The sequence below is a fragment of the Nyctibius grandis genome, chromosome 11 (genome assembly GCF_013368605.1).
Source record: "Nyctibius grandis isolate bNycGra1 chromosome 11, bNycGra1.pri, whole genome shotgun sequence".
Lineage (NCBI taxonomy): Eukaryota > Metazoa > Chordata > Aves > Nyctibiiformes > Nyctibiidae > Nyctibius > Nyctibius grandis.
This window is the reverse complement of record NC_090668.1, coordinates 16,522,160-16,543,009: the sequence shown is the minus strand read 5'-3', so window position 1 is coordinate 16,543,009 and position 20,850 is coordinate 16,522,160. Positions and strand designations below refer to the sequence as shown.

Sequence of the window (20,850 nt, the reverse complement as noted above, 5' to 3'; positions counted from 1 at the left end):
TCAACTTGTGAATTTCTAAAACCTGTGAAACTGCGGCAGGAAATGTGTGAGGGAAAAGGTCAGCAGAATTCTGAGAAATAGGAGGTCCAAGCCAAACTCCTGCTGGTAGGTAAAGTTCTTCCAGGGATGTTACTTAAACATATTTTAAGAACACCATATGCTCTCTCACAAAGCCTCTGTCGGCAATCCAACAGAGAAGAGCTACTTCACCAGACCTGCTGTCAGTCAAGCTCATCATTATGTCTACATTACAGCTACACAAGTACAGCGATCAGTCTCTTCTGCACAGCCTGGCGTGCTGGGATAGAATGCAGAGTAAAAACCATACACAGTAAAAAACAAAACAGTTTCATCCTTTATGGAGTGAATCATCAACGCTGAGGTTTCAAACTTCATTTAGGTGGCCATGGCATGCATCTATCCTCTGAGCACTCGTACAGGCATGGTTAGTAATCCCCCAATTCAGCCTTCCTTTTAGACTGGGGCTTCTTTCACTAGACAGCAAAGTTTAGCAAGCTACTTGTAGAAAACAGAGCAAACCAAAATAAACACAAGATGTCATGAAAACAATCTCACAGAAAGTAAGGCCGAGTTAGGAAGGAATTGCCATAGACCTTTGCCACAGACCTTGATCGCTCTCCCACCCCTGCTGTAAAGATAGCTATCTTGCAAATAATTCCCTAGGAGTGAGAGAAATTGCATGTCGTGTCTGATTTATCGATAGCTATCCATCTCACTTCAGAAAAAGCGAAACTAAGATAAAGAGCTTTGTGTCAAACTGCAGAGATCAGAGGCAGCAAGAATTCTAGTCAGAATTGCACATTTCATCTTAATTGATGTAATTTGAATCATGAAACAGAAGAATGAAGAAAGTACAACTTGTTTTTTAACTCCTCAAGTATAGATAGGTGAAAATGCCTTTCAATAATGCTGGCTTCTTGCAAATTACAGCCAGCTGTAGTAACAAAAAATGAACTTGTAGAGATTTTTTTTTTTTGCTAAGAGAAACAACATCCCGACCCAATAATCTCTATGCACCATGCAATTAGCAATTTTTGTGTGTAATGCCTATGAACTTTTGTGTGGATATACTGAACTTGCTTATGGTGCTATGTTTGTCAGCACAAGAGGGGAAATGCTACAAGACTTCATCTTCCTAAATTCCATTTAAAGCCTAGAGGTAGGTTTTATACAGCTTACATTTTTCTAAAGATCAGAAAATCTTGCTTTCTGTTATTTTCATTATGTTACCATGTTTGTTCAAAACAGAAAAGCCAAACCTGTTGACAGGAGAATATCACAGAAGTAGACAGTTGGCTTTTTTGGCATGCTATAACCTACAGATACCAATATATAGCCTATTGTAATGGGAAGCAGCCTTTTAAACTTAGGATATAAAGAAATCACAAGCCTGAAAACAACATACAGACCATGTCAGAATGATCCAGACACAAGTTAGGCACCTCTGAAAATGCTGTAACATCTTGACACAAATGATTTCAAACTAAAGCACCTTCGAAGGGCTGCAGTATTTCAAAGGTTGCTCTGCACAGTTAACCTTACTCGCAAATACCTCCTGTAAGAATTTAATTTGCAACTCATTTTTATATTAGTATGTAGATGTAAGGCTACATGGATTGCATACTATAAAATGTTCCAAAGGGAAATACAAAAAACACATAAACAGAACATATCCACCTAAAAGAGCTTAAGCTGTTCCAGCCAGACAAGTTTAAATAAGTAGTATTTCATTAGCCCTCACAGTTGGAAGTCCTAGAGCCAGGAGTAAAATAAGTGTGAGGAAAGAGATTGATTAGGGTTAGATTTCTATCATTCATAGAGTAAAATGTATTTCCATTAAAGACATTTTTATCAGCACACTAAAATATTAAAAATTTGTTCACTTCATATCTTGAGAATTGATGTTGTGAATTTAAAGCCTAACACGTCTAATGTATTTGAATTATAACTTAATAAATAACTCCCTCATAACATCAGTTTTGTATTACCCACTTTTGTTGAAATAATTTCAGTCAGGCAACAGAGGTGTGAAGCACCATAATCCAAGCTATTGTCTGTTGCTGGGATCTCTTCCAAAAGGCCAATATGTGTAGAAATGAGTGACACATTCTTGTTGAAATGCACACGCACCCAGCTAGAGTGCAGCTTTTGTTGATGAATGCTTGTGTTAGTACCCTGATTCACACAGTATGACTCGTCCCAACTTTGCATCGGTGCTTTTGCATCACTGCCTAGATGCACAGAGTGCCATGATTCATTTTAGCATCTCCCTGCTCTGTGTCAGTAACATGGTGCTTCCCCTGAACAGTCAGTACACTGCAACTATCTACCCTGACTCAGGTCTGAGCATGGGCCATGATGCATCTGCAAACACGCCGATTCCCAAATCTCTGTGTTACCTCCATGATCATCTTCCTATAAGGTTGTATGACATGTCCAATGACATCACAAGCATTTACACCTCATTGTCAAAATGCAAGTGAAAGCTCCTAGATGGACCCTCACACTACAGCCACAACAGTCCCAAAGGAACATCATGGACCTACCAGGTAAACAGTAATGTCTCTCTGTAATGACCTCCCTTGAAGCCAGCTGCACTTCCTCATGCACTTTCTTGGTGCAACAAACATTTCTAATGGAAATCCATTAGACAGCTCCCATGTCATTAGAGAATAAAAGATATAGGCAGCTGGCAGCTGACACTGCCTATTGCTCTTGAGTGATATTGCAAATGTCTCTTCGGCTATTTTTACATTCTGAACTTGCAAATCAGTTTCCCCATTTCATGCCGAAATACTTCAACACGGTTCTTTTCTCATTTACATCACACTGATAACATGTTCATCCATCCCATTTCTCTCTGGTATTCCCACACCTACATACAGCGTATATTATAGACAAACACAGCAAGTCACTTATTTTCATAAAACATGTACCTCTTCCAAGCAAGAAAAGAGAAAGCAGCCCTTAAAAAAAAATGAGTATTTTTTACTTCCTCTTCTTGTTTGAGTAAGAAAGCTGCAAATGCTACGTATCTGTGAAGCTGCAAGTTACACCATGTGTCACCCCTGGACAATAACAACTTTTACAGGTAGCAAATGATAAGTGGTACAATGCCATTACTCACCTTTCCTATCTTTATGCAAGAATTAATAGTATCTAGGAAATCAGCTTTTTTTTCATTTATAGGCACTTCTGTTAATTCCTTTCCTATTAGTTCACCTATTTGATAGCCCATCACTGTTTCAAAAGCGGGATTGACGTACTGTGAAAGAAAAACAAACAAAAAAACATTCAACAGAATACTCAGAGCACAACAGAATCCCTTTTTTTTTCTATTTGCTAAACCAAGGGATCTCTTTCCCAGCCTGAAATAAATCCCTGTATGTACTGCTCCTGAGAGAGATGCCTACATTTTTTTCTTTGTGAAGCAAAACAGGAATGTCCATGCTAGTTACAGACACAGGTCCCATAATAACAGCATCTGAATGCCACTCAACTTACAATGTTTCAATGAGAGAAATGAAAAGGGTGCCACAGGATGCCCTCTGCTCCTAAAGGTTAACCCCTAGAGGTTCCTTCCTAAAGGTTCCTCACCTATGTGAGAAAGCCCTGCCTGCTAGAGCTGCAGGACTCTTGCACACATCAGTTCTCGCATATTCTGGTGCTGTCTTCAGAGGGACAAAATTTGGTCTGAAAATACATATTTAAAACAACTTCAGGATGTGTTCTGTTATTTTTGCAAAAGGGATGAAGAAGGCACATCCTTCAATGAAATTGCTATTGTCAAGATTTGGGTCAAGAAGGTACAATTTATATGCATGTTATAACTCCCAGAGGCTTAGACTCAAGCTTTTCATGGATAATAAAATCACTCCTCAGAGCCTTCATAGCTAGGGATGGAACTAACTCCCTTATAAAGACGATGTTTTTCATCTAAGCACATCTAAGCAAACCCCAGCACAATTTCTTTTCCCTTTTTAAAAGAAATTTTTAAGAGAGGATTGCATTCAAAAACAGTTGGCCCAAGAACCCTGATGCATCACACAGTATCACATTTATGCAAAAATAAAAAGTGTACTGCCTTTATTTAAATAGAACACCAATTAGATTTGCTTTTCAAGAGCATCAAATTAACATACTATATTTTTGGACAAGAATGCATACAAGCCAGTGGCTGCATTCATTCATGATATAAAAGAATAATTACAAAAAATAAAAACAACAAGTAAATCCTTATTCATTCAGAAACAACAATCTCTTAAAATTGACTTGATTTATGCAAGATAGTTTAAATGGAGAAAATTCTACTCCACAGCTAAACTCACTCCAGTCTTTTTAGAACCATTAAGTTAGGTTAGATTCTTGTACTATAAGAAAGAGTAAATGTAATCATGGATGAAATAAAATACAGTCAGCGCACAGAGCAAATTTCTGTACTTACAAAAATAACTGGAACAAACCTGTATTACATGGTCTTCACTTGTGATCTCAATGGCTTCTTGACTTTTCTCTAATGCTGTAAATAATGAATTACACGCCCTGGAGACAAAAAAAAAAAAAAAAAAAAAAAAAAGAGGCATCTAATTAAATTTAATCCACGTAATTCTTATTGTATATCACAATAAGGTATTGCAACTCCATACTGAATAAAGTTGTACTTTAATGATTAACATATATTCTTTATTTAACTGACATTCTATAATTAACTGCAGTACAGTAAAATAAATACTTTTAAGGATGTGGCTGAATTGGCATTTTTTTTGTTGATGATGTTTTTGGCAAAATTACCTTAGTTTGAATTGTGCCCGCACCTCTCCAAATTCCAGCTGAATCAATTCATTGTAACAGGCCATTACATTAGAATTTTCTACATATCTCTGCAAATAAAGTTAGAAATATTTCATTAATACACATTTCTGTACTCAAGGGTATGAAGCTCTGTTTTCTTTTGCTTGATAAAGAACTAAAAAGAAGGAGATATGCCAAAAATGAACATGTTGTAACACAAGCGATAAGAGACGATTATTTTTTGGGACCAGTAAAATTCTTCAGGTTACTGCATTTTGAAAAGGTGACAGATCCTCATGGCAATGAGGTTCAACCAGTCTGTTTATTTGCTGCGATTGTCAGTGTGACCAATATATAAAATAATCTACTTTTAATGAAGTTATATGCTTTCATGCTACTTATTTAAAATAACAGTGAAAAAATTATGTTGTGTCTCAAGTCATCAAAATTTGAGATTATTATGAGTTTCCAACTGCTAATACCCCAAACTGTATACACAGAAGAAAGCAAAACTTCCTGACAAATATACCTGCCATTGGATACAACTATTCATTTTGGGGCTCGTATAGCAATGACCTCGGTATCTTTGATGTTTTTTTAAAACATCTCATATTTACCAGGTATAAGCCTGAATGTTAAATCTTTGTTCACGCTGAACTGCCACAGACGTTGATAGTTTGGGAGGGAGGACTGATTATCAAAGGTAAGCCACCACATCAAGGCTGCTAAACAAAATTTTCTACGCTTTGCCATTAGTCCCATCTCCGAGGCTGTGTTCCATGAATAATTCTGAACCTGCGTCGGATTACTTATGTGCCCACTGGAATGATTCTGTACCTATAAGCACAGCTATTTTCAGGCTCTAGCATTTCCTGTATTAGGACCTTACTACAAATAAGCAAATAGGTGCACATGGATTGTGATGGGATAGCAAAAAACCTGGGAAGCATGCAACCAAATACTCTGAATCACACTGTAAATCATGCACATTTTTTTTCCATTGTCAGCTTAATGCAATGAGGAATCCACTTAACTGACACACTAATAAGTACCTTTCCTGCTTAATTGGAATAGTTGCCAAGGAACAGATTCAATGTAATACTTTTCAGGTGCCTCCAAACAATAGATAATAGCACCTGACAGTGTCTGAAGCCTGTTTTCAGATCTGAATTGGCATTTGATAGAAGAGATTTCCCACAGCACATTCTGTTGTTCATTGCAAGCTGCTCTCTGGCTCTGCTACAGTCACTAGTCAATTTTGTCAATGTCAACTTTTCAAGCAGAGCATCAGGTATTACTCTGAAATAAATGTATAAAGTAGAAAAGTCTCAGCACCACTTGTTATATTCCTGAGAACATTCACCTACTTAGCATTATTCTAATTCTGCTGGTGTATGGTAGTTCAGAATCAGGATATATATATAAGAATGAGCAGTATGAACAAGATTTACAGGTTGGATTACTGACACAAATGTCACTCACAGCCAAACTTCTGGATGGTTTCTTGCCTGACGATTTTGAAATGTCAGAGCAACATAGTGGAGTATAAAACATACATACCCTTGTGAAGCCAGCAGAGATCAGGGGCAATATTGATGACTCTTCACGATCAGCATGCCTTTGAAAGAAGGATGGTAAAATCAGAGACTATTTCTGTAATCGACTGAGACCAAATTTCACAAGCCATTGACATACCTGTGCCCCAGGTGTCACACTAAAGGCTAATATGGCTAGATCCTTACAGGATCTACGAATAAAACATTTCGGGGGCGGGGTTTATAAGCTTTCATCTTTGGCATGGATAAGCCAAAATGTCACTTTCCTTTTTGCATGTAATGAGCTGCTAACATCACAAAAAACTAATGCTTCAAAAAAAAACAAATTAATTAGCTAGATTGTTGGTCTATTCCTTCTTTTTCAGGGCTGGATTCTTTCTTGTTTATGCTGTCTCTAGCCAAAGATGCACTTGAAAGTCTACATGGCCAAAGTTTTAAGAAAATACTTGTTACCTGAGTGTACCAAATCTTAGGTGGGCAACTCAAGACAAGGACAGATTTTCTAGTGTCGCCTACCCAGTGCCTTCTAGTAGGTCACTTTGGGATGACATACTCCTAAAATGAGATATCGAAATCATTTTGAAAAACTTGGCTATACTAACTGTTAAAAGACACTCCAACATATGTGAATGTATGGCTGGAATCTGTTAAGGCCATTACGTTAAGTTTCTGTAAATGAGCAGATGGAAGATGGTCAAGTTCAGCAGATGGCACAATAGCTTTTATTTATGTGTGAAATTTTGGATCTTATGGCACCTCTTCTTTTTGTTCTCCATGCATTCATTTCTTATGCATGAAGAGAATGATGCCTACTGAAGTACAAGGCTTGCCCAAGATGAAGCAGAGGGAGAAGGGCAGCTGTCAGAAAAATTTCGCCCTTCCTTATGCCAGCTATCTGGTAATGCTGCCTCCCAGAAGCACAAAGAAAGAGGACAGGTATTCTGCAGGGAAAATAAAACAAAAAAACAAAAAACTGAACTCTGAGCTGCAGGAAAATGAAGGACAAGACCCTACGTATGCTATTGGCTAAATGTCAGGCTTTTTTACAAATATCCTTCTTGCAGCAAGAAAGGAAATGTGTGAAAGTTCTCTGTCTGTGAAATCCTAAATGGCGACTCGAGAATGCTTGTGTTTAGCACATGGGAACTCGACAGTCAACTCAGTCCCAGTGGAAAGGAAACTCACTTCTGAAGCAGGCATACTAGACACAACTGAAAAGTTTGAGAACACAAGCTTCTGAGATATTGTCACCACAGGGGGCTATTATCTTGTCCCAACACACAACGCGAACATTTTGAAAAGACAAAAATGAATTGCAGGGCAAAAAACCCTTTTGAGCAACTTCCTAATTGTGAGTCAGCAAGCCCAGCTTCCAAGCTCTCCTCACTTTTGAAAGGAACCGCTGGCCCACAGAACCACAGGTGCCTTTCTCTCTGATGTACATGAAGCAGCTTTTGAGTTAGTTTGCTCTTTCACTCCTTTTTTTCTCTTTTCTTTTGTATTAGTCCAATGAGACACAATTCTGACTGTAGAAGCAATGGTCAGACCATAGTCAGAAGACTTCCTGACACAACATTGAAGATGATATTTACAATGGAATCCCTTGAAATGTTTAATTAGGGTCTTTTGTTCGCTAGAGATGGTTGTGAAAAATAGGATTTTTAATGGGAATTTCAAGACCTCGGAATTGTGGAAACTGAGGAAGTGTGGTCTGGATGATTGGATAGTGAGGTGGATTGTGAACTGGCTGAAGGGAAGAAGCCAGAGAGTGGTGGTCAATGGGACACAGTCCAGTTGGAGGCCTGTGTCTAGTGGAGTCCCTCAAGGGTCAGTACTGGGACCAGTACTATTCAATATATTCATTAAAGACTTGGATGAGGGAATAGAGTGCACTGTCAGCAAGTTCGCTGATGACACCAAACTGGGAGGAGTGGCTGACGCACCAGAAGGCTGCGCAGCCATTCAGAGAGACCTGGACAGGCTGGAGAGTTGGGCGGGGAGAAATTTAATGAAATATAACAAGGGCAAGTGTAGAGTCCTGCATCTGGGCAAGAACAACCCCATGTACCAGTACAAGTTGGGGACAGAGCTGTTGGAGACCAGCGTAGGGGAAAGGGACCTGGGGGTCCTAGTGAACAGCAGGATGACCATGAGCCAGCAGTGTGCCCTTGTGGCCAAGAAGGCCAATGGCATCCTGGGGTGTATTAGAAGGGGTGTGGTCAGCAGGTCGAGAGAGGTTCTCCTCCCCCTCTACTCTGCCCTGGTGAGGCCGCATCTGGAATATTGTGTCCAGTTCTGGGCCCCTCAGTTCAAGAAGGACAGGGAACTGCTAGAGAGAGTCCAGCGCAGAGCCACGAAGATGATTAAGGGAGTGGAACATCTCCCTTATGAGGAGAGGCTGAGGGAGCTGGGTCTCTTTAGCCTGGAGAAGAAGAGACTGAGGGGTGACCTCATTAATGTTTATAAATATGTAAAGGGCAAGTGTCATGAAGATGGAGCCAGGCTCTTCTCAGTGACATCCATTGACAGGACAAGGGGCAACGGGTGCAAGCTGGAACACAGGAGGTTCCACATAAATATGAGGAAAAACTTCTTTACGGTGAGGGTGACCGAACACTGGAACAGGCTGCCCAGAGAGGTTGTGGAGTCTCCTTCTCTGGAGACATTCAAAACCCGCCTGGACGCGTTCCTGTGTGATATGGTCTAGGCAATCCTGCCCCGGCAGGGGGATTGGACTAGATGATATTTCGAGGTCCCTTCCAATCCCTAACATTCTGTGATTCTGTGAAATGGTTTTCAGAATAAATGTTTTCTGAGAAATGGACATTCCCAAAATTGTACTTTGAGGAAATTATCTTCCATGTATTTTATTTCAGATTAAATATATTGCATTGTTGTTAATTTTACATTATTTTATGATATATAAGTAATGTTTTCAGAGGGAAGAAGAGGAAAAAAGCATATACGCTGCTTTACTGAGATGTCATACTATAGTTTACTTTTACTTTGAAAGCTTCTATGGTCCGATGCTACTTTATACTGATCAAATTGTTCTGTATCTTTTTTTGTAACCAACAGGTCTCCTGGTTGTGCTGAGATTAATCAGACTGAAAGACAGATCAAGAAAGGTTCAAACTGTTATTTTTATTAATACCAAAATATAGATCTATGAGGCAGTTCCACAGTTCTGTACATGTTACAGAGGTTGTTTGAAACATATTCCTAAAGCCTGCAGTGATCAGGAGAGGGGAAAAAACAAAACAAAACCAAAACCAAAGTGAGATCTCTTTAGTAAAAAACAGAAATCAAAAATCCTGTCCCAATCCTGTGGTCAAGGATAGTGAAAACTCTATATAGTATAACACCTTATTATTAGCACAGTAAGAAGTTCTAGTTCAATTTTTTTTTTGTAGTATTTACTTTTACAATGATAAGACTTCCATTGTATTGATTGCATGTGAAAGTAAAGATACGAGTATTTACCTTCGTACTACACCAATGATGACTGTATTTTCTGAGGGTTTTGTTGTTCTGATAGACCTTTAAATAAAAAGCAAACATTTAACATTTTTTTTAAGTTCACATTTCAGGAAACATGACTCTACAGAATCTTCACACAGTACTTTTCTTAAAATGTCTCTTTTAAATGGTTTAACAACAAAACAAAAATCAAATCCTGAGCCTGATGGACCACTAAGAAAGGAGAATAAATTTAGCAATGTCTGAGACTCCATGAAAAAAAGACACAGAGAATATAGATTAATCTAAACCTCAAACACTCTCAGTGGGGGAATAACAAAAATTCTCCCCTCTGAAATGGCATATAATGGACTTGTTTGAAGGACTTGGCTTCACTCGTTTAAGGAGCACTTTACTTTATTCTGGGACAGAATGGTAAAAATGTAACAAGGGGAACAGGGCTGATATCTAGTCTTTGTCTGACAAAGATCTTATCTAGTTACCTTAGTTTAGCAAGGAGAAGAGCCTTTGTGCCTTTGTGCCAGTGCCCTGAGCCCACCACGCTCACCCAGGGTACACAACCTGACCCCGCCACCCACATCCCACAGACTGTTACTCAGTCTAGACACATTCCCAAGGGGTATTTCACTGGAAAGTCACTGAAGCAAGACCCCACTGCCTGTCAAATCTCTGTGGAGAGACTCAGAAAGGCAAAACCTTTTCCCTCTTTTTCATACTCTACAGCAGTTTGTGAAAGTATTTTTGGAATCAGTTTGCAACTTTGCTCTTCATAACAGATTTTCAAACATTGTAGGTATGGAAACGTGCACACAAAACATTGCTTATTTGAATCTGGAGTTACTCAACAGCAAGTGACATTTCAGAAAATTCAGAACACTAACGAAGTGAACATATTCATTAAATTGCTTGGTGGCACATGCAACCTTTGCGGTTAATTTAATGAGCAAACAAGGAACCATGTACTTGAAAAAAAAAACCAAACCAGTTCACTATGGCAAGAAATTTGTACACTGTGGCTTCAAGCCAGATCAAGCTTCATATATCCTAGCACACAACCAAAAATGCTGCAGCTATCAGATGTAAAGCACTGAGGTAACATTATTCAATGCTGCCAGTGGACATCTGTCCAAAAAAATATCAACGTTTGATAGATTTTATAAAAGGGTTATATAAAAGCAAAAAAACTTTGATGATGTGTTATATAGTTAAGCATTAATTACACTGAAATGGTGCTTACCTGCATAATGCTTCTGCATCAAAGTATCTGGAATGTCTATGGTCAATAATGATAATGTCATGGTGTTTATCAAGAAAACATTCTAGTGCAGACTCAGGTGTCCTGGCAATATTACATCGAAATCCAGCTTTCTCACATGCCCAACAGAACCCATTACTCTGGTTATCTTCTTTGGCAAACACTAAAAGTACCTGGGTTAAAGACAGACAGTGAATCATTACAAACAAGTCTTAGGTACATAGTAGATTCTGTAACTTTTGCCTGTTCTTAATATGTTTTTTAAAGTCATTTCCAAGGCTTAATGCATTGTTTTTAACAGAATTGTATTGCTTTTTATACTTGTCTGTTTACAGAGGTGTTCTGAGTGGATAAAACAGTCTGACAAGAGCCATTTATATCCACATGGGATGAAGAAATTTGGGAAGTGGCTCTCTCTTCATTAGCCAGAAAGAGAGCTTAGGCAATCAGTTGAGACTAGATGCCTATGTTTCAGACAGTGTACTTGAAATAACAGTGAGTCTACTTTTCTTCACTGAAGTTGTCTCACATACAACCATTTTCTTGGGTTTTATTTTTCTTGCCAGGATCATATTCCAGAAAAAAAAAAAATGCCATGGTTCACCTCATGTGAATTAATACTTAACAGCACTTCCGTGGCATGATGAAAAATGTGCTTTCTTTTTCATCTCATTCTAGTTCCCCAAAGGACTGGATGCAGCCCAGTCTGCAGGGTTTCTGGAAACTACAGATAGGCTGCTCAAGATGAACTCACACAAGACTGAAACCATAAGCAGTACCTCTGTGTATGGAGTATGACCCCATGTGACTCCTATGCAAAGCTTGCCATGGGATTTGTATCACAGAAGGAGATTACTGTGGTTGAAATCCGAACTGGAAGTCAGATCTATGAGTCAGTATTTGATCTGTCCTAACTTGCTGTGTAATTGCCAATAACATTAATCTCTTTGAGCCTTTTCAAAATCAATACAATGCCTACATACTCAAAGTATGAAACGGCCCAATTCTACTAAAATGTATTTCAAGTTCTAGGGTTGAATACAGTACAGAAGATAAACAAAGTCTGCTAAGGAAGACTCTCACCGATGTGATTGTGCTTTATGTCAGGATAATGTTTTGTAGAAGCAAACTTCTTTTGCCTGAAAGAATACACAGAACGGCAGACTATAGATCTACGTTAGTGTTGATTTTGTGGATGACTCAGTATATGCAGCCTTTTGGGAAAGGTGGATAACTAAACCAGCATTTGGTCTATTGTCCCAAGACACCAATCATTCAGTAATTTAATCAAACCACACTTAAATATATGCTTTGGTCAGACAATAATGTGGAGCATGTGTAACTCCCACTGCCATTTTTTCTTCTGGGTGATTTTAGGAATTCCAGTGCTGGTTACACTTTGGACCAGGTTGGTGGAATGTCTACCAGTAAATCTTAACATTTCCATGTAGTGCATATTTTCGTAAGAATGGAAGACTCATTTAGTTCAGATTCCTTTTATAGCAACCTGAAAAACTCTTTGCAAAAACATGACATAGTTTGGGCTATATTTAGTGAAGTTAATTTATAACACTCTAAGAGTGTTAGAATGGTTTTTCAGCAATTGCACAGAAAGTCAGCAGATCTGAGTTGTATGACTGACTCTGGCACAAATGTGATGTTGTCTCACTTCTCCTTCCCTCGTACCTGCCAGTTATACTACCAGGATAAACTTGTAGAATTTTAGAGTGGCTCATGACTGGACAAAAGCAATACAATTATTCATATCAATAAAGGAGGCAGAGATGTTCGAGGAATGTTTCTGATTTATATTTGGGGAACAGCTGGATGAGGCTGTCCTAAGATCTGATGTTCGATGATAATACTGTTTGTTCTGACAATAGGTCAGGCAGATGTTGAACTGCAGTTCTTGAAGACAGACCTTTTCAAATTATCAGGTCCAGATTACTTTCACTCTGGAGTTTTGTAATTACTGAGTGAGGAACATCTTGGATTATTAATGGTTCAGTATGCCTTGGGATAGAGGAGAAAGTTCAGAGGAAGTCCAAAGGAGTCATGTATCTGCAAACTTCATACCCATCCCAGATAAAATTAAGGGACAACTGACATACAACTGTTATTAATAAAGAAATAATGGAGGATGAATTAATGCCAGTCAACAATTAATAACAAAAAAACATACTTTGCCAAGCTCACTTTGTATCTTTTGTGATGATATTGGAAGTTTGTTTGATGCTAGTAATAATGTCCATGTAATAGACCTTGACAGGACATTTAGCTTAGTATCATTTTGACGAAATTTTGATTAAGAATTGACTACCAGTAAAATACAAAACAAGGTACATGCTAAACTGATTACAAGCTAACTGACAGCAGAAAGAACTACAGATAGCTCTATTTTTATGAGCTGAGAGATGTTTGGAGAAAAGAGTTAGACAGGATTTTTAGGCTATCACATAGAATGTCGTTATAAAAATCTGTTAGGTGCACGTTATCACCTGACAAAAATGCTCTGTGAAGATCTCTGTACCCAAAAAATCCCAGTCATAAATCTTAAGCTAACTTCTGTGATGTTTTAGAAATTAAGACTTCAGTTTGAACTGTTGTATTACCTGAAGTTGATCTTGATGAAGTCTCATAGGGCCAAACTGCACATCTGTTACTGGTGCCTAGAAGAAATAAGAAGGCATCTTTTTAATACATATACACCTAGGGAAGAAGAAAAAATAGCTCTGTTAGAGAAGACATTTCTTATTTACCACTGTCTCACAGATATATTGCTATCATTATGAGGCTGCTTCTTCATGAGACCCTTATTCTGCTTTGTAAATTTATATGCTAAGCTCCATTAACACAGTTACAAGTCAACAAGCTATTCTTCAAGTCATTTTTTTATTGTCATTTTAAACATAAAGTAATGGATTAGTCATGAAGGTTTGGTAGACAGATTGTTATTTTTCTGTATCGCTCCAGCTGTTCTGCAAAACATGGAAGTGTTTAAAAATTGGGGTTTTTTTCAAGTCCAAAAAATCATTAAATCTCCAGGAGAAAGGCAAAACCACGTAATTCTGCTCTTAGAATTTCACATATAACAGGTGCCCAAGAGTGCTATGAAAACACACTAATTTAATTTCTTCAAGGGCGTTTTGCTGCAATCCCTCCTTCCCGCCCAGACCCTCCAGGGAAGGTTTCAGAACTCAAGATATTTGTACTTGATGATGCCTGTATTCAGCATGCAAATTTGCTTTGAAAGACGCTGCGAAAATGCTGTCATATGTCATGCTTTCTGCATGCCAGCGATTCCCACGTTAGATTCCATTTGAGTAATAGAGCAATAAACAGTTTAGCTTAGGACGCACTAACTGAGCTGGGATCCTTCCTTTTCATGTGTGGCTTCAAGCAATGGAGGTCAATGACCAGAAGTGGTGTTTATCACAACTGCTTCTCTTTGATATGATTAATCATTAATCAAGCTTGAACATAAATGACTCTTCAATTGGTATGGGACGGACTTTCTAAATTAGTTAAACACATAAATACAGAGGGAGACTAACAGGATCACACAGGTTAGGTTATTTGGGAATTCCCACGAGGTAAGTATCTGCACTTTCATGTGCTTAAATATTTTTCACCTCATCTCAGAAATACAAACTAAAAAGCAGGCATAACAATGCTCCCGATTCAAAATGGGAAACAGAGTCCAACCAATGGTCCTTGGAGTTACATAGACACTTCAAAGGTAACTGGAGTAAAAAGCAGAAGAAAATTATTTTTGGCAATGCAGTAAACAGAAGACATCTCTGGATTCATACGTACAAAGAAAAGATCTGTTGAGCACAAAGGTGGCATTTTTACATTGTTGTTTTTCAAAGTAAAACCACACTTGAAGATCAGATTTATCGCTTTGCAGCCTAGAATTTTTCCATTAAGTAACTTTAAAGAACCATTGGCACATCCCACAGAAAAATCTTTTAGAATTACACGCTCCATTCTTTCTACGACCTTACTGCTCCGTTGCTCAGCCCTCAGAGTTTCTCATGCGTGATTTTATTTATTTATCAACTTGGAAATCATCACTGCAACATTAAATAAGCAAGAAACATGAGTCAAGGAAAAATGGCAACATAATGCTTGCACAAACAAGCCAGGAACCAGTGTTTGCCTGTGTTATTTAAGAGGGCCTCCTAAGAGCTGATGTTAAAATGACAAGGAGGGGTTTCAGATTTACTCCCAGTTATTCTGGTCAGATCAGCTTAGTTTAAATACTCTCCAGTCAGTTTTTTTCTAATTTCAAGACCAAAATCTCTCTGCAGTTGGAAAAATCAAGCTGCTTTATTCTCCCTTGTGGCTCATCATCCAATTATTCAAAATCTGCATGAGAAAATAGCAAATACTTTTGCTGATAATGCACTCAGCAGGAGGGAATCCAGCTCTTTGCACCAGTGTTACTGGTTTTGCAGCACTGACAGTAGTAAATACTTGTCCTGAATCTGTAAGATCAGCAGAAATGCCTGAAGGACACAGAGGGAGCATATCTATTGAGTAAGAGATGCCTTTTTACAGTCACTTCTCTGACCATAACCACACTTCAAATTAAATTTTGAAACATTTATTTTGTACAGTCCAGCTGCCAGCAGCAAGTGTTTTCAGTTTCATCAAGAAATGGGCCTGAGCTGTGAGGTTCAGACCCAGAGCTGAACTTCACTGGCATTCGGGGGTACGTAAAACCCCATCTATCAGGCCAGCGTACCCTTGGATTATCAGTCCCAGGCCAAGGGGGATTTTAACAAATGAGACAAACCCAGTATTGCCAGTTACTGCTTTTCAGATGCTTCTTTCTTTTAAAAAGGTTGAGAATGAATGGTCATCAATGTATTTAAAGGACTGAGCCTGAAAAACACTCTTCTGCCAGAAACCTGTGGCCATTTCTACACTGAAAATACCTGTCTACGCACCATTTAAGCTTAAGTTACAATCACTGCCCAATGAGATAAACCGTCTTGTTACATGTTAACTTGCTGTCCTGAGTAGAAGAAAAATCCCAGTCTGCATCTCAGCTGGAAAATTTTGGTGAACTCCAGTTAATTCTTAATCCTGTTGAAATCTATTTAAATAACTTGATTAATCATTTCAACTTTTTGTGTGCTGCTGGTAGCACTGAGAAATAACATACTGATTAAGTACTGTGTCAAAAATCAAAGCTGCAGCAAGGATTAGCAGAAACTCTCAACTATTGGTGAACTAAATGAGCTTTAAAAATACCTCTAATACTGCAAGCTTATAACAAAACCAAACCCAGCCAAAGCTCACAGGTATAGTAACTGCACAAACACATCTTTATTCGCTCACGCCTTTTGCTACTTCTTCCTTGAAGTTTCTTTCCTACTTGAAAAACAAAAACCTAAGTACATTTTCAGATTGACAGACATGACCTATGCATGTGACTGTTCCAGGCAGGCACAAACCTGTAAGAAAGTGTATGAGAAGACAGAGAGGTAGAACTAGTTGTGATTCCTGGAACTGATCGTGACAGAGCTGGGTCCCTTGCCAAAGAGCCACTGATGCAAACTTCATGAGTAAGTATAGCATACATGACTGTGGCAAGACCTGCATCCAGGACACTTTGAGTACCCTGAGCACAAGTCTTTTGAAAATCCTTCCTTGGCCAAGCAACATTAGAGGCCCACCTGTAACTCGGAACCAGGGATCAATACAAACAGATGGTAGGAAGGGATCCTGCCGCAACTTTCTGACCCCATAGCCTGCTCTCATTGCAGCCCAATACCAAGAACACAGGCTGGCGCCAGGGCTAATGCTCTCAAAGACACCTAAATGCTAGAATAGTTTGCAACGGTAACTAATTCTCAGGCTTTTGAAAATGCAAACCTTTCTGGCTCCTCTGTGCTAGCACAACTTCCACAATAGCTGCAGCCCAGTTTCTCTAGGTCTGGGCAGTGAGAGATGCCTGTAATAGCAGGCTGCAGGTCAGCAACCAGTAGTTAGCTTTAATTGCAGACAGCAGCACAGTTACTGCAGCAGCAAGTGTTTACACCCTCTGCTTAGAGACACAGCAGATAATCAACTCCAGCCTACTTTAAATGCTTACACACAGGAATTGCAGCCATTTTACATTCTCTGACCCGCTGAACTGCTGCTGGTAGCACTTATTTTCCCCAAAATTTGCCCTTATTTGAACACTGTATTTTCTGTCCTGTCGAACCAGGCCTGGCCCTGGCACAAAGTGAGATCCGTCCCAAGGCAATGGCATTAGCCACACATGTGATAGCTGTCAATGGGGTCTCCTGCTGACTGCTGTGTGCAGCTTAACGTTCACCAGAAATTATCTGCATGTTGCAGCAGCTAAATTGCAAACACTGAAATTGCTAATATAAATATTTCATGTTTCCGATGTCCACAAAAAAGTGAATGTTAACTGAAATAAGCTTTAAAAAGACAGACCCAAACAACTGTGACTGATCTGATTAAAGTACAACACACTCAGTGTTGACCTGATATAACCTGGTAAAGTACTTCTCGCTATGAGTCATTCTTCACATTTTACCAGAACAGAATCTACAGGAATGGTCTGGTTCATGGTTGCTGGGTTGTTTTTTTTTTTTCCTTCCTACAGCTAGAAAAACTTTAAATGAACTTGCTCAATGAATAAATGTAGAAAGGAATAAAGGCTGGAAATAAAGCCAGCTTGATCCACATGCTCCCTACGGTGATAAAACCGCCTTGTTGGCATGTGGGACATAAAAGCAGCCCACCAGACTCCTGTTTGCTAGAGGTCTCATATCTTGGCTTTCTCCAAAATGCCTCTCTTACCATTAGCAATTGGAGAGGAGAGCAAACCTCCTAAAAGGGCAGAGTCAGCCCCCAAAAAATCCTTTGGCTATTAACTCCCATGCAATACTCCTGCTATGAAGGGGCAAACATATTCCTTCCGGGGGCTGCTTTTCTTAAGTCACTCCTTTTATGAAGCTTTTGTGAGATGTTGTAAAGCAGAGCCCTGTGAAGCCCAAGGTAACCCTCGTCAAAGCCAGGACCATGGGCTGCTGCAGCACTACCCACTCACGAGCAGGGCTGGCTGGGGAGCTGCTGGTGTCCTGGGGAGCAGGAGCGCTTGCCTGAAATCCTCCTCCACAATCCACAACTGCTCCGTCACTTCCTTTCTGCCACAAATGGGGCTGTGCGGATGACAGGAATGACTCTTCGTCTGGGCATGTAACCGCCATGCACAGCCCTGGCCTCCTGCTAGTATCCCTCCCAAAAGGGCAGCTGGAAGCATTTCTGCTCCTGCTGCTCTTCTCTCGCCTTTTCCAGGTTAGAGTTTGCAGGAAGAGATGTGACAGCTTATTTTTCCTGCAACTGATTGCAACAAAGAAGTGGCAAACTTTTGGTGAATGGATTGCATATGGAAACTGCTGCTGTATGGAAAGCAGACAACGAGAAGATAATTCCTGTTAGTAGTTTAACACTAAGTAACTGCCTCTTCGAATAGACTTCAACCTCAAGGCTCTGACTCATTATAATATATGACACAGATAACTACAATGATTAGACATAAGACTTTATCGCTGGTCCTAATGGACTACAGCCAGCAAAATTAATCATTTTACTCAGATCAATATTTTAACACATTGCAAAAATGTGTTTATCTAATTTTAAAATATATACTTAAGTTTTCTACATACAATGGGTACGTGATATAAATCAGCATGAGTTGACTCATTACACTAAGATTTGACAGTCTTGATCATCAAGATATGCTAGAAGCATTAGGACTGCAATTTTGATAATTGTAAGAAAAACAAAGGGATGAATTTTACAAAGGAAAAAATATCCTTTTTCTTAACCTGCTGTTTTAAACATAGATTTATCACCCTAGAAAATGACAGCTCAAATGAACTCATAGATTCATACCATACCTTAAACTTTAACTGATTCAAGATCTATTAATGGCAGAAATTTGAATTCTACATGATAATACTATTTCTCAGAAACCTTAGCCAAATCCTCTTGGATGCTGAAAGCTAGGAAACAACCCACTTGGCGTGACAAAGTCCAGGATCCAGTCCACCGAGGTCATACCAGCATGGTGCTTCTACTTGAACAGAGAGGGACTTTGTGACTCGGTGTGGCTAACATTTCTGGGCAAGAAAGTCTCCATGCTCAGGATTAGCTACAGGTTTTCACTATTCACACATTTTTCTTCGTTTACAACAATCTTTATCACTTTCTGAAATATATGAATACTAATCCCATCCACGTTTCTTTCTCAGTGGAAATCTACCTAAGAGAATTTAAGACGTAGCTTCCTATTTTCCATGCACTTTCTGCTAAATACTTAATATCACTGTTCACATCTTCCTTTCAGACCTTGACAGCACTGTTTTGTAACAAAACTTAACATTGCTGCAAGTTACATACAATGCTGGCTGAGCAGATCTTCCTAACACACACAGCTGTTCAGAGCATAAAATGAATTTTACAGTCCACAGGCTGAATTCTGATCTGGTTAGCAACAGTGAAAATTCAGAGTAATTCCACCAAATACAAGGAGAACATGATGGACTTACTTCAGTGTAAATGAAGTTGGAGTCTGGCCCCATGCAGCTACTCCTTTTGTTGTTTGGAGGCCACAACAGTTTGAATAAGGAGTAAGAGGGAACAAAGTGTCCAAGGCTTCTGCCTTTGCTCAACAGATTCAAGGACAAAGGTAAGCCTGGCTCTCAAAGACCCTAAGCCATATGTAGCCAGTTTCTTTGCTGAAATATAAAAATGAGTTCTGAAAGGCAACTAAGATTTACCAAAACTGCTGTTCAACCTAGATGAAACCTGTTAATTCCAGCCCTTGATATTTTTCCTATTTCTATTTCATAAAAGATGTAGACAAATGTCACAGACTCAGTAATTTACATAATGTAGCATTCTGACTCAGTGCAATTTGCTTTGATAAAATCTAGCATTTACATTAATCTAAATCAGGTTCCCACTGATGCATCTCTGTCAACAAAACAATACAGATTTAGATCTATATTTCAAGGCCCGCAGATCACCTGAAGTTCTGTTCCATTATCTTTTTCCTTTTATCTGTTTTCTGTTTTCAGTTGATTCCTAGAAGAATTATCTGCGATGCTGCCATTACGACAGACAGTCTAAGCAATGGAGTAACATACCCTCTGTTTTTTTTAAATCCATTTCTTAAGTTTTAGTACCAGTTGTGATCCAGTTTTACATAAATTAGCTCTTGAGAGCCAAACACTGGCCTTTGATTCACATCATTAGTGACACAGAATTGGGACAGTTTGCAGGTTTTGTGAGAAGAAAGCTTTATTGAGTGCCATGAGTTGCCAGAGCTCTCAAGTCAGGCTGATGGCTCGGCCAGCCATGAGACCACTCTCTTATTCCCAAGATCCTGACAACACCTTTACCGCTCCTGAAACCCAGCTCCTCTTCCACTGCTCAGTCTAAAGGCAAGTTTTGGGTTAACCCAGGTCCTGAGGAAGCTATCGAGAAGGTATCTACACCCAGCTGGGACTGGGACTGATTCACTGGGACTGAACGCTGCGGCTGCCCTGGTTTCACCAGGCCTCTCCCGGGCCTGAAGAGGACCCTGCTGATTTTTGGCTATGTGTTTGGCTTGCCACACATGCCAACCATTATTATATATGTTTGTTTGTTTGTTTGTATGTCTTCTGGGCCTAATTCCCCACTGCATTTCTTCAGTGTTATTCCACTGCA

The 20,850-nt window shown here is 39.2% G+C and overlaps 1 protein-coding gene across 2 annotated transcripts in view; it reads right to left on the bottom strand.

Annotated features, from left to right (window-relative positions):
• The window catches only part of PDE8A (phosphodiesterase 8A), a 128,593-nt gene that overhangs the window by 25,877 nt on the left and 81,866 nt on the right, over positions 1-20,850 (bottom strand). For both annotated transcript variants that reach the window (XM_068410151.1, XM_068410152.1), the window contains exons 2-8: positions 13,716-13,772; positions 11,086-11,276; positions 9,852-9,908; positions 6,373-6,430; positions 4,813-4,901; positions 4,485-4,563; positions 3,149-3,286 (exon numbers count right to left, since the gene is read on the bottom strand). In XM_068410151.1, coding sequence (XP_068266252.1) covers positions 3,149-3,286; positions 4,485-4,563; positions 4,813-4,901; positions 6,373-6,430; positions 9,852-9,908; positions 11,086-11,276; positions 13,716-13,772 — 669 coding nt within the window. The remainder of the gene's footprint in view (positions 1-3,148; positions 3,287-4,484; positions 4,564-4,812; positions 4,902-6,372; positions 6,431-9,851; positions 9,909-11,085; positions 11,277-13,715; positions 13,773-20,850) is intronic.